At 45.3% G+C, this 13,707-nt stretch overlaps 1 protein-coding gene across 5 annotated transcripts in view; it reads right to left on the reverse strand.

Moving 5' to 3' along the window:
- STAMBPL1 (STAM binding protein like 1) overlaps positions 1–13,707 on the reverse strand; it is a 53,089-nt gene that overhangs the window by 24,877 nt on the left and 14,505 nt on the right. For all 5 annotated transcript variants that reach the window (XM_059172460.1, XM_059172463.1, XM_059172462.1 and 2 more), the window contains exon 2: positions 2,049–2,131. In XM_059172460.1, the coding sequence (XP_059028443.1) occupies positions 2,049–2,078 (30 nt within the window). In that variant the 5' untranslated portion in view covers positions 2,079–2,131. The remainder of the gene's footprint in view (positions 1–2,048; positions 2,132–13,707) is intronic.

The raw sequence follows: 13,707 nt of genomic DNA on the forward strand, positions 1-13,707 counted from the left end.
ACGCAAAAGGCAAGGGAAGCAAGGGAAAAAATGAACTACTGGGATTTCATCAAGATCAAAAGCTTTTGCACAGCAAAGGAAACAGTTAACAAAATCAAAAGACAACTGACAGAATGGGAGAAGATATTTGCAAACGACACATCAGATAAAGGACTAGTGTCCAGAATCTATAAAGAACTTAGCAAACTCAACACCCAAAGAACAAATAATCCAATCAAGAAATGGGCAGAGGACATGAACAGACATTTCTGCAAAGAAGACATCCAGATGGCGAACAGACACATGAAAAAGTGCTCCATATCACTCGGCATCAGGGAAATACAAATCAAAACCACAATGAGATATCACCTCACACCAGTCAGAATGGCTAAAATCAACAAGTCAGGAAATGACAGATGCTGGCGAGGATGCGGAGAAAGGGAAACCCTCCTACACTGTTGGTGGGAATGCAAGCTGGTGCAGCCACTCTGGAAAACAGCATGGAGGTTCCTCAAAATGTTGAAAATAGAACTGCCCTATGACCCAGCAATTGCACTATTGGGTATTTACCCTAAAGATACAAATGTAGTGATCCAAAGGAGCACATGCACCCGAATGTTTATAGCAGCAATGTCCACAATAGCCAAACTATGGAAAGAACCTAGATGTCCATCAACAGATGAATGGATCAAGAAGATGTGGTATATATACACAATGGAATACTATGCAGCCATCAAAAGAAATGAAATCTTGCCATTTGCAACAACATGGATGGAACTAGAGCGTATCATGCTTAGCGAAATAAGTCAAGCAGAGAAAGACAACTATCATATGATCTCCCTGATATGAGGAAGTGGTGATGCAACATGGAGGCTTAAGTGGGTAGAAGAAGAATAAATGAAACAAGATGGGATTGGGAGGGAGACAAACCATAAGTGACTCTTAATCTCACAAAACAAACTGAGGGTTGCCGAGGGGAGGGGGTTTGGGAGAAGGGGTTGGGATTATGGACATTGGGGAGGGCATGTGATTTGGTGAGTGCTGTGAAGTGTGTAAACCTGGTGATTCACAGACCTGTACCCCTGGGGATAAAAATATATGTTTATAAAAAATAAAAAAATTATAAAAAAAAAAAAAAAAGATTTACTTATTTGACAGAGAGAGAGCAAGCACAAACAGGGGGAGTGGGAGAGAGAGAAGCATACTCCCTGCTGAGCAGCGACCCCCCCCCCCACTCCCTGCTGAGCAGCGACCCCCCCCCCCCCCACCCGATGCAGGGCTCGACCCCAGGACCCTGGGATCATGACCTGAGCCGAAGGCAGATGCTTAACCACTGAGCCACCTGGATGCCCCCTCCATTTCTCTATGATCTGGGGCTAAAGCTTTGCACGGGCAGGTGCTGGCTATCAGAGAAGGCTAATGATCATAACAGCTTCCCCTGATCAAGCCCCCATGATTGGCTGCGAACCGTAAAAATATTGTTCCCAATGGTTGTAATGTGCAAAGTAGAAAAATGGGGCCATGGAGGTTACATAATGTGCCTACATTCTCACCCTGAGAATGATCTGGGACACACAATATGTCCCTGCGATCCCAGGGCTCCTGTCACCCCTCCTAAGATGTAGCCAGAGAAGGGAGAATGAGAGTTTTGAGCGTGCGGACCTTTGCACTGGATCCCAGAGCAACATGGACCTGTTGTATGTAGAATGTCTCCCTTGGTCGTTCCCACACCAGAGAAGCTTCCAGGTATTCTCCTTGAAGAAGTGGAGGCACAAAGGATGAAGTCTCTGCTTATGAAGTCGATTCTCAAGTGCCCCTCCCCCACCCTCTTGGAATCTAACCAGAGAGATTAAAATTTCTCACTTTTGTGGACAGAAAGAATTATTTTTAGTTCCAGTGAAGAGGGCTTTATTAGTCACTTCCTCATAGGAGGGGACCGCACAGATGGATAAGAAGCGACAAGTGCTCAACTTCGTGAAGGGAGGGTGACTCATTTCCCATGTGATATGTTTCTGTTCTTCTTTTCGGGTTTTCAGGCCGCGTGGAAGGTATGGGTTGGCGCTACCTACCAGAGAATTCACAGTAAACGGCTGATCCATCTTGTCCTGTCCGCAGAATGAAGGGGTTCACGGTCTCTTCTCAATCACTTCATCTGTTTCAAAGACAGAAAGCAGAGCTATGGTTATTATTTATTCTTATTCTTATTTATTTATTTATTTATTTATTTTTAGAGAATCTGAGTCTCAAATCTCAAACCCCGGGTTATTTCTGGCTCAGAATATAAACACTTCAAATCGACTTACATAACCTGAGTTTTTAGAGAGACTTTGGAAATCTCCCGAAAAAAACAAAACGGCAGGTGGCTCGGTTTCCTTGAAAGCAGACCTTTGAAAACGGGGGTGGGACGAGACTTCGTGATTGCCTAGTGCGCAGTGTGTCTTCTGGGGGTTTTCTTACTCAGAACTCCACGCAGGGTTGTTAAGTGGGTTTACTTTGTTCTTGTGGTGAAGAGCTTGGACGCTGGGGCGGTGGCCTCCTATGTTGGGTGGAGTCCGTCTGGGCCTAAGCTAAGCTCTTCTAGTTGTGGAAGGCAGAATTGTAAGACAGCTCTCGGACTCCTGCTCCTCAGTCTCCATGCTCCCTTTGAGTGTGCAGGAGACCTATAACCGACTTCTAATCCACAGAACACAACAGAGGTGAGGGAATACTTCTCCCATGTTCACGTTATGTCACGTAGCAAGGATGAAGAGGTCTGTAGATAGATAAAGACGTCTGACCAGCCGGCAATGAATCAATCCAAAGAAAGATGATCCTGGGTGGGCCTGGCCTAATCAGGTGAAACCTTTCAAAGATTGAGACAGTCTCCCACTGGCCTGGAAGACTCAGCCGCCATAAATAACCACAGCTGCAGGGACAAGAATTCTGCTGGAAATCATGTCAGTTTGGAAGAGCAGCCCGAGCCTCAGATGAGTCCCTAACCCAGGGCAGCACCTCCCTTGCTGCCCTGTGAGCTCCTGAGCAGAGGAGCTGGGTTATGCTGTGCCCAGACACCAAACCCACAAAACTCGGAGGTAATAAGTGTATGGCCTCTAAGGCCATGACGCTTGTGGTGACTTGTAAAGCAGCACAAGAAAACAGGTATGTCAGCTATGAGACTTTACGTACATTATATGGCCTTTTGTGGACAAGTGTTGTTGGGGGAAATAATGTGACCTATGTCATATCAATGCGATAAGGATGAGATGAGTTAGCAGAGGAAGTGCTTGGTATAGTTCCTAGCACAGTCAAGACTACAGAAGTGTCCGCTCTTACGATGGTCTTTAGTTTACGTTGTAGAACCTGAGGCTCGGAGTTACGTGAATGTGCTCGGGTTCAAACAGTCCCTCCACGAACATTCTCTCCTCTCTGACACTACTTGGGCTCCCACTCCATGACACCACTTCCCACTTCTAAATTTATTTTGGCTCTTTACTCCACAGATCATTTATGTGTTGCTGGACACAACTTCTCTTCAGTTCCTTACTCATGACGGGGGGGCGGGGGGTTAACCTACATTCATTCATTCTGATCATAGCATTCTGTGATTCTAGAAATCTCACCCATTGACCATTCAATCCTTCCAGCTTTTTTTCTGGCCTGAATCCATGCCCAAGAAACCCTCCACAGAAGGTCACATGGCATCCTTCATCCTCTCTAGTGATTCCTGGAGTAGACAGGAAGTTGGGTTTTTTTGTTGGTTTTTTTGTTTTGTTTTTTTAAGATTTTATTGACTTATCTGACAGAAACCACAAGCAGGCAGAGAGGCAGGCAGAAGGAGAGGGGGAAGCAGGCCTCCCACTGAGCAGAGAGCCCAACGCGGGGCTGGATCCCAGGACCCCGAGACCACAACTCGAGCTGAAGGCAGAAGCTCAACCCACTGAGCCACCCAGGGACCCCTAGACAGGGAGATTTAAGCTTGTCGCCTGCAGGAATGGCCGAGAAAGTAACGACCTGGGTGGGGGGGGGGGCACACAGTCACAGTGTAGCTTAAAACCTTAATTAATTCTGGTATTCTGGTATCTCAGAATGCAGGCAACATTATTTGGGGGAATTACAAGTCCTTGGTAAGAAGAAATAAACCAGGGAAAGGAAAGAAGAGAAAAGAAGGAAGGAAGAGAGAGAGGGAGGAAGGAGGGAAGGAAGGACGAGAAAGAAAGACATTAAAACAGTTAAAGAGACAGAACAAAAAGGCTTATGGGAAATTTGCGGCTGGGTGGGGGGAAGGGAGGGAAGGAGACAATGAAACACTAGTTAGTCATTGACTAGGGTCTTGCAGAAGCCTAGAGCTATTTTTTAGGGGTTGCTCAGATCCTTACATGGAGAACAAACAATTTTAAAAAATTAAAAACATTGCAACAGTGCTTCTTAAACTTTACTGTATCTAAAAGTTATGCCAGCCTGGGGCTTATTTAAAATGCAGATTCCTAGAACTCACCCACAGGGCTTCTGTATCCAGCCGTTGTGAGCCCACCAAGCAGCACTGATGGTTAGGACACGGCCTGGGGAAATCTGACATGTGAGGTTTCCAAATAATACTTGCAGGGACGCTGTCTTTGGGGACGCATCAAGCAGGGCCCCTCGCTGCAAGCGAAGGCACCCACTCTTGAATTCATAAGAAAATGGGAATATCACAGATTTCCAGGAGGGCCTGGGAAATGGGGATTGGAGGCTATGTAATCCCCCCAAATCACTCAGCAGCACTGGTGTGAGTGGAAGGGGGTCCCCCAGCTTCCAGCACAGCCACCAGCTGCCGTGTCTTGTTTGATGTCACCAGTTTCTAGTTCAAAGTATGAGATGGAGTTCTGTGGCTGGCGGAGCCCAGGTCACATGCCCACAGCCAGGCACCGGAAAATGCAAATGCCCAGCACTTGACACTTCCACGGGAGGCAGTGGGATGGGCCCAGTGAGAGAAGGTTCCTGGTGGCCAGGCCCAGGTGCTCAAAAACAATGACCAGCGGGCACAAGACTCAAACCAAATTTTCTGTAATGATCTTCTGAATGTACAAAATGCATAATTCAATAGATCTTGAACATGGGCTTTTATTTATTTATTTATTTAAAGATTTTATTTATTTATTTGTCAGAGAGAGAGAGAGGACGAGCAGGCAAAGTGGCAGGTAGAAGCAGAGAAAGAAGCAGGCTCCCCCCTGAGCAAGGACCCCGATGCGGGACTCGATCCCAGGACCCTGGGATCATGACCTCAGCAGAAGGCAGTGGCTTAACCGACTGAGCCACCCAGGTATCCCGAACATGGGCTTTTATTACCTTGCCATAGATGCAAACCCATCACTATTAACGCCCACACATAAACTTACCTGTAATTCACCAATAGAAACTGACTCCCTCAAATGTAAGATGAAAGAAGTTTATAGATGGGTCGGTCAACTCATTTCTTTGGACCATGCACTCCTCAGAGGGAGCGGTCTTGTCTGAATTTTTTTTTTAACCACTAATCCTAGCATCAATCCAACACAATCTGTTACCCAAGTCAACATAGCCAGTGACGTTCTCTAGACCAGTAGCTGTCCAGCTGTGCGGCAGGATCCCCAAGACCCCAGTGAGGGGTATGCAAGGTCAGCATTATTTTCATACTATCCCTCAGATAGTTATTTGCTCCTTTACCATTTATCTGTCACGGTTCTGCAGCAGAGACGTCCAGAGGGGGGATGGCTTATTTGCATATCCCTGTCAATGTCGTTTCAGTTTTTAATACAATAAATATAAATCCATAAAGACCATACAGGCAAAGCTTGTGAATATCCTTCGTAATTTTTAAGAGGGCAAAGGGGTCCCAAGTCCAAGACGTTTGAAAAACACTGCTTTAGGGGTGGCTGGGTGGCTCAGTGGGTTAAGCCTCTGCCTTCAATTCAGGTCATGATCTCAGGGTCCTGGGATCGAGCCCCGCATCGGGCTCTCTGCTCAGTGGGGAGCACTGAGCCTGCTTCCTCCTCTCTCTCTGCCTGCCTCTCTGCCTACTCTCTGTCTGTCAAATAAATAAATAAAATCTTGAAAACAAATGCTTATTGAAAAACACTGCTCTAGACCAACCATGCAAACAAAACAAAACAAAACCTCGCCATGTAACTTCAATCTAAACACCAAAAGTATGGTCCAGAAGAATCTAAAAGGAAAAAGTACATGTTGAGTGTCACCCTCCGTTGGTGCTACTGCGGTCCTACTAAAATAATTTTAAAAACTGAGGGCAGGGGCTGCTGGGTGGCTCAGTCGGCAAAGTGTCCGACCGTTGACTTAGGTTTCGGTCGTGATCACAGGGTAGTGGAATCGAGTCGGGCTCTGTGCTCGGCTCTGATCCCCCCTCCCTCGGCCCTTCTCCTCTCTAAAATAAATATATAAATCTTAAAAAAAGACAAAGAAAACTGAGGGCACCGTGGGAGGTGCCTGACATAGACCCTGAGACCCAGAAAAGCAAATGCCACAGACTGCCAGTATTTGAGATATCCACTCTTTTTCTCAAAGAAAAATACAATTGTTAGCTACTATATAGTGGCCCCAGTAAAAACCTACATTTTTCCAGCCTGCCTTGGCCTTAGATATGGCCATGTCCCCAGGCCCTGCCAGGGAGTGTGAGCAGAAGTACTGTGATCAAAGTCTGGATCCTGCCCCTAGAGAAAGGGAGCCGGCCTCCCCCACCCACTGGGGCCCTTCCTGCCCGCTGACGCTGCCACGCAGGTGCACGAGCACAGGAGCCCAAGGCATGGCAAAGCAAGAAGAGAGAGGAAGCCCTCCAGGCTGCTGCTCATGCTCAGACCGGGACAGAGACAAAGGTCTGTCTTGTGCAATACCGTGTTCTGTTTAGGCAGCTGGACGTGCATCCCGACAAATGCCATAGTTTAACCTAGAAAGGGTGATGCAGCGCAGCCCGAGGGAGACCGTGACCGACACCAGTAAGGACACAGGTATCCTCCATCAGGGGGATCACGTCCTCCATCACATCCCCAACAGCCGGCTTGGCTGCCTCCATGCCTTTGCAGGCAGTGGCAGAAACACCCTCCTCCCTCCTGTGACCTCACAACTCACCCAAATCCTGCCCAGCCGGGGAGAGCCTGCATACTTCTTTAGACTTCAAACTTCTTTAGATATTAAGCTCCAGCCCCGAAGACAACATTTGACTGTTATAAATGCTTAATTTTGTTGTTACAGAAAACTTTAAAAATTCTAAGTTAGTTATCAATATTTTAAAAATGGGGAGATTTCATATAAAAATTCAGGTTTTAGCTTCTCCTTAAAAAAAAAAAAAAAAACAACACAGAGGATCTGGCACCACTGGGCCCAGTACTTGGGACATTTGTTTTTATCGTCTATCGTGAGTTTAGAACAGTACCTGCTACATGTACATATTTGTTGTGTGAATGAGGAAGCAGTTCCCTTAAAGTCTAGAATATACTCTCCACCACATTCCCAGACATATAACAAAAATTTGGTAAATTTTTGGATCTAAATCTGTGCTAAAATATGTCCCCCAAGCACCTGGGTGGCTCAATCATTAAGCGGCTGCCTTTGGCTCAGGTCGTGATCCTGGGGACCTGGGATCGAGACCTACATGGGGCTCCCTGCTCAGGGGGAAGCATGCTTCTCTCTCTCACTTCCCCCGCTTGTGTTTACTCTCTCCTTGTGTCTCTCTCTGTCAAATAAATAAATAAAATCTTTATAAAAAAAAATATGTCCCCCAAATGCACCAGCCTTCAAGAATTTACAGGTAGCTCATTTAATTCTCTTAACACACATCTGTTCATTAATTCAGTCACATATTCGTTCAACAATCATCAACTGGACATCTAGGATATACCAGGCATTTTTCCAGGCATGCATGAACAAAACTGGCAAAGATTCCTGCCCCTTGTAGAGTTTATATTCTCATTGGAAGAGACAGGTAAACAATAAACATTTTAAATACATTGTATAAGAAGTTAGAAGGTAATATGTGCTTTTGAAAAAAGAAAAAGAGCAAAGGGAAGGAGAAGCTCTGTGGAGGGGGTAAGCTGGGCAGCAGATGACAATATGAAACGGAATTTTCACAGTAGGTCTTATCTGAAGCCAAAAATGAAGCAAGGACTTGTAGGAGATGAGGGAAAGGAGAGAGATGGTGCAAAGGCCCTGAGGCAGAAGCATCACGTCCTTGAGAAAGAGCAAGGCAGCTGGCTGGAGTGGCCGGCCAGCCTGATGCTGGCCGCACCACGTTCTTCTGCTCCTCACCTGTCAGCAAGGATTGTAGGAAGCAGGCCAATAATGACTTTAGGTGCTAAAGATAAGATAAACACTGGAATATGGAGGATCAGAAATAAACAGCAGAGAATGTCTAAGGCAGAAGGGAAGTACTCGGCATCATGCACCAGTAACACCTAAGTTCCCTTTGGAAGTGGGGGCTCCAGGGGCACAGAGCAAAGGCAGCCTCTGTGGCCGGCCTGGCTGGGGGTCCCGGCTGCATCGTCCTCTTGCCACTCATCCTTCCTGGGCCCTCCCATTCTCACCTTCTTCACGCACAACTGGGCTCATCACTTCGGAGGGGCCCACAACCAGTTGCCAACATTCACCAGGAAGGCCCGATTCAATCCCAACGTGCTCCCTAGCCTCCCTCCACCCCGGGGTGGGGGCACATTTCTGTGACTTCGTAAATCTGAACCACAGGCCACAGATACATTTTAAAGTGAAGCAGGCCCCTTGAGAATTCTTTCTGTTTTAGAGCCCCCTGTCTTCTTGCCCAGATCTCCAGGCCCTTTTCCTCACTGTAGCCTCCAAGGACACACCATTTCCCTCTTCCCATGACTTTTTAAAGAAGTTGAGGAGGAGTATCTGACTTCTGTGAATCTGGGCATGCAAGGGATTGGGGAACTGGTAAAAAACATATATACTGGGTGGCTCAGTGGGTTAAAGCCTCTGCCTTTGGCTCAGGTCATGATCCCAGGGTCCTGGGGTTGAGTCCTGCATCAGGTTCTCTGCTCGGCAGGGAGCCTGCTTCCCTCTCTCTCTCTGCCTGCCTCTCTGCCTGCTTGTGATCTCTGTCTGTCAAATAAATAAATAAAATCTTTAAAAAAAACCAAAACCTATATATTCACTGAACACATGGAGGCCAACTCCTATCCCTGCTGCCCAGCTAAGGGGGACCTCCTGGAACCAAGGAAACAATTCCCAACCACGCCCAGGGCGGATGGGACAGAAAGCGGGTCTCACTTAGAAGTGGCCTGGGAGGGGGCAGGACCCTTTCCTACCTGATGCCTCACAGCTCTGAGTTTGTGAGAGTTTATTCTCTCTCTGTGCCCACAGATTTACAGCCTAGGAGCAGAATTTCTTTTGAATTTGGGGTCCCAATGGGATGTCTCCCAATCTCAATTTCCCCCTCCCCCACCCCTGCAAGGCAGTGTGAAAGCAGCTCTACTGATGCTGCCTTTGCTTTAAAAACCAGCTGCTGGGGGCTCTGGGGGACTCAGCCGGTGAAGCATCTCCCTTTGGCTCTGGCCATGATCTCAGGGTCCCCGGATCAAGTCCCACATCCGGATCCCTGCTCCGTGGCGAGCCTGCTTCTTTCTCCGCTCTTCACCCAGCTTATGCTCTCTCGCTCTCTCAAATAAAGAAATAATCTAAAAATAAGTAAATAACTGAAAATAAAAACCAGCCGCAGATAATGCCAAGAATGAAGGAGAAAATATCTTGCCTAGCACAGTGTTTATCTCATGACCTTTTACTTGAATGCCTTTAACTTTCCTTTTCTTTCTTTTTTTCCTTTTTTAGGGGGGCGGGCTTTTTTTGTGGCTAAGCTCAGAATTCTGATCCACTTCCATGCACACAACCGTATTTTCCCGAATACCGGGGGTGTCTACCGGACAGTGAGCAGCCCCCTCCGGGAGCCAGCCAGCAGAAGAGGCAGCGAGGTGAGCTCCTGGGCGTGTCCTTTGCTGGAGGGCCCTGGCACAGACCAACCGGAAAAGCAGGAGCGCCCTGCCAGCAGGGGAGAGAGGCTGGGAGCACCTCGAGCCACCTCCCAGGGTCTCACTTCTAATTGGCCAACCAGCAGCCTTTCTGGCCCCCGCTGGGTTAGAGTTCATGTTTTTCAGGAACCACACGACAGGGTGCAATTTACTGTGGCGGAGAGAAATAAAGGAAGTGCTCCTAAGCGAGGCTGTGAGCTGCTGCGTCAGCATCTGATTTAGATAAAAGGTGGTACAGGGTCATTCTCACGCCTCAAAGGACAGGGGCAGAGAGAGGAGTCTCCCAAGTCATTCTCTTGGCGGGTTGGGACCGGCTTTAGAAAGGAAATGACCGAGATCCACACGCGCTGTTCACTTTAATAAAAGATTTAAAAATTCAGGCAGTAAAACCAAAGATTACTTTCTCTTATCCTCCTTGGTTAGTATCTGCAAATCAGAAATATGCTGATACATTGTCTTTACAAAAGGCTGATACATTTAAAAAATAAAAAAGGCTGATACAGGTCTTCACAAATAAGAGGACACCTTATTTGTTCTAAAACACGGAGAAGATGAATATGAAATCTGATAAGAATATTAGAAATTGCTTTATTGCATTTTCCCCCTGTATTTGTTAAGTTCCCTATGGGAGTACCTACCAGATGTCAGGTGCTCCTCTCTTACCCCTAGAGGGATAGTCCAGATTAAACACACAACAGTGTGGTTTAGATTAGATCAATCAGCAAGAATGCAGTTGCTACAGGAAAAGTGATTAAATAAATTACGGCTCCAATACATGTTTTACATTACTTCAAGATAAGTCTAGGCTACATTGAAAGCTATCAAGTCTCACTTTGGTCATAAAGTAATTATGTCTCATAACATAATATGATTTTGATCCTGACACCAGAAGGAAGGGGCGGGGACCTTTAGCACCCACAGCTTGGGCTTTGGGGCCATATACACCAGTAGGAGAACCCAGTTTCCACCATTTATTAGCTGGAATTGCTATGACATCTTTTTTTTTTTTTTTTTTTAAGATTGTATTTATTCAAGGGACGGCACAAGCAGGTGGGGAGAGGCAGAGGGAGAGGGAGAAGCAAACTCCCCGCTGAGCAGGAAGCCCGAAGCGGGACTCGATTCCAGGACTCTGGGCTCATGACCTGAGCCGAAGGCAGCCACTTAACCGACTGAGCCACCCGGGAGCCCCTATGACATCTTACATAACCTTTTCTGTGTACTTTATCTTCCTTTATTAAATGTGGGAAAAGAACAACCTTCTAGAAGAACTCAGCTGAGCTTAAATATTTGAGAAATATATACATTAAGGTAAAACATAAGGTAATAAACAGAAGTTCTATTACAGAACATCAGCTGTTGAGCTGCTGAGTTTTACCCTACAACTATCCTCCTCTGAACTGTCACCACATAAGATGTAAGCGTCATTGTTTGAGACACTCCCAGGATTCTGTGAGATATTGCCTAAGTGATACGGGGTTACTCTGGCAACATAATGAACTCTTCAGCTTTGTAATTCCAATGGCAAAAGTAGTGAGTCTGCATCACTAAAATAATAATAACACAATTTTTTAAGATTTAACCACTTTCGAATATCTTCTCTGATTAAAATATAATTACTGTTTAACTCTTTCTTGATGAGTCAACCTTATTTCAGTGTACCTGCCCACAGCAATGCTTTCCTATTTCTCATTTGCTCTTGTCTAGAAAATCAACTAAAAAAGAACTGCTTTACCAAACTTCTGTCTGACTTCGGTCTTTCTGTCCTTTTAGTTTTAGATCACTGATGAATAGTTTACATTTATTTGTAAAATTAAAGTGGAGACTAGACATGGGTCTCAAGGACACGAATCTTTTTTTCCCCCCCTTCCAATGTCTTCTATATGAGTAAGGTAAGTTCTGGGCAGGTGAGGATTACTGTCGCACTATACATCACCTTTAATATAGCAAAAAAAGCTATCATTATCATAATAAGGACTATGAACAGGAAGCTTTCCTTCCCTGGGTAACTGGAAGAAAGCACTAACCCTCACCAAAGCCCGAACAGATAGAGGGCATTTGAGCCTAGGGATCAGACATGCAAACTCCAGGGTCAGACCACCTGGGTTCATATTCTGACTCCAACCATTAAATGTAGGGTCACAGCTTCTGCAGCTGCAAAGTGGGGTTGAGACAGTAAGAAAGGAAAAAGCTCTTGATAACCGTCAAACAGAGAGCACGATGCTTGGTGCTGAAGAACGACCACACCGTTACCTACATGTTACAGATGCGGCATCAAGAGCCCAGAACAGGTAAGCAACTGAGCAAGTGGTGGGGCGGGGACTCAGGACTAGGTGCACAGGATCCCTGAGTTCAAGGTCAAGCAGCATGCCGTAGTCGATGGTGAAAATCAGGGCAAGGTCAGATTCTTGGGGCTTGGATAAGGATGGTAGGATTTACTGCAGAAATGAAAACTCATGCCTTTGAAATAATGTAAGCCACACATAGAGATGGGGGTGGCTGGTGGTGTGGAGAGTTGGGGGAACTGGGGAGAAACTTCTAACTACAGATCGGATTGTTTTAATGGTTCCTGGAATATTAGGGTTTTCTGCTTTCTCCTGGAGTCTGTTTTAGTAGCTAAAGTTTTCTATTTTTTTTTTTCCCCGTTTCATCTGTTTGTCAAATGCAGATAGTCAGTGTTCTCTTTGGGTGTCCTGGGGTGCCTGGGTGTCTCAGTCGGTTAGGTGTCGGACTTCTGGTTTTGGCTCAGGTCCTGATCTCAAGGTTGTGAGTTTGAACCCCATGTTGTGCTCCATGCTCAGCTCGGAGTCTGTTTTAGATTCTCTCCTTCTCCCTCTGCCCCCTCCTTCTGCCTGTCCCCCTCCCCCTCCTCCCTGCTTTCTCAAATAAGTAAATAAATAAAATCATTTCAAAATAATTAATTAATTATTTAATTGGTTGGTGATTATAGCTCCCTTTTCTTTCCTAATATAAATTATTTGTGAGTTTTCCTCTTTCTTTCTGGATTAACATTGTCAGAAATTTCGCTACTTCATCGATGATTTCCAAAGAATCACCTTCTGGGTTGGTTTATCCTTGCAATCTTATTTGATTAATTTCTGTTCTTATTTTTATTATTTCATTACTTTCACCATGTTTAGAATTAAGATACCACTTCATTTCTAGTTTCCTGAGGATTGTTCCTTGTTTTCTACAGTTTATGATTTTTCTGCATGTGTATTTAAGCAGAGAAAAGAGAGAAATGAAATTTTACTTTGGCATTACAAATACCTGATTCATAATCTTCTCTCTGCCAAAGAAAGAAAAGGGCATTCATTCCCTTCACTTGTTTTCTAGTCTGTCGACTGACCACCTGGAATATGGAGTTGAGATATTCAGACACATAATTATTCTACCAAGACACAGTTCAATTCAGAATATGTGCTGGTTTTTAATTTAAGTTCTAAATTGTGGTATTCAAAAGGCATTTCACGTGCTCATAAATGTGCTAATTTCAGATTCTGGTTTTTTTTCCTCTTAATGAGATGATCCAATTAATATGCATCATAAAACACTTAGAAAATGAATCTGGGTGTCGGGGAAAAATCCACATTTTTACACAATTAATTTGTCATCTTAAATCCGTATGAGCACATTAATTTTGTTATTCTGCTGTTGAGGTACTAAAATTTCCTGGAAATTATCCCTACAAAAAATAAGCCCTCCAAAAATAAATAAATAAATAAAAATAAGCCGTCACTAAGTTTTA

This window comes from Mustela lutreola, chromosome 4 (assembly GCF_030435805.1).
Source record: "Mustela lutreola isolate mMusLut2 chromosome 4, mMusLut2.pri, whole genome shotgun sequence".
In the NCBI taxonomy this organism is placed as follows: domain Eukaryota; kingdom Metazoa; phylum Chordata; class Mammalia; order Carnivora; family Mustelidae; genus Mustela; species Mustela lutreola.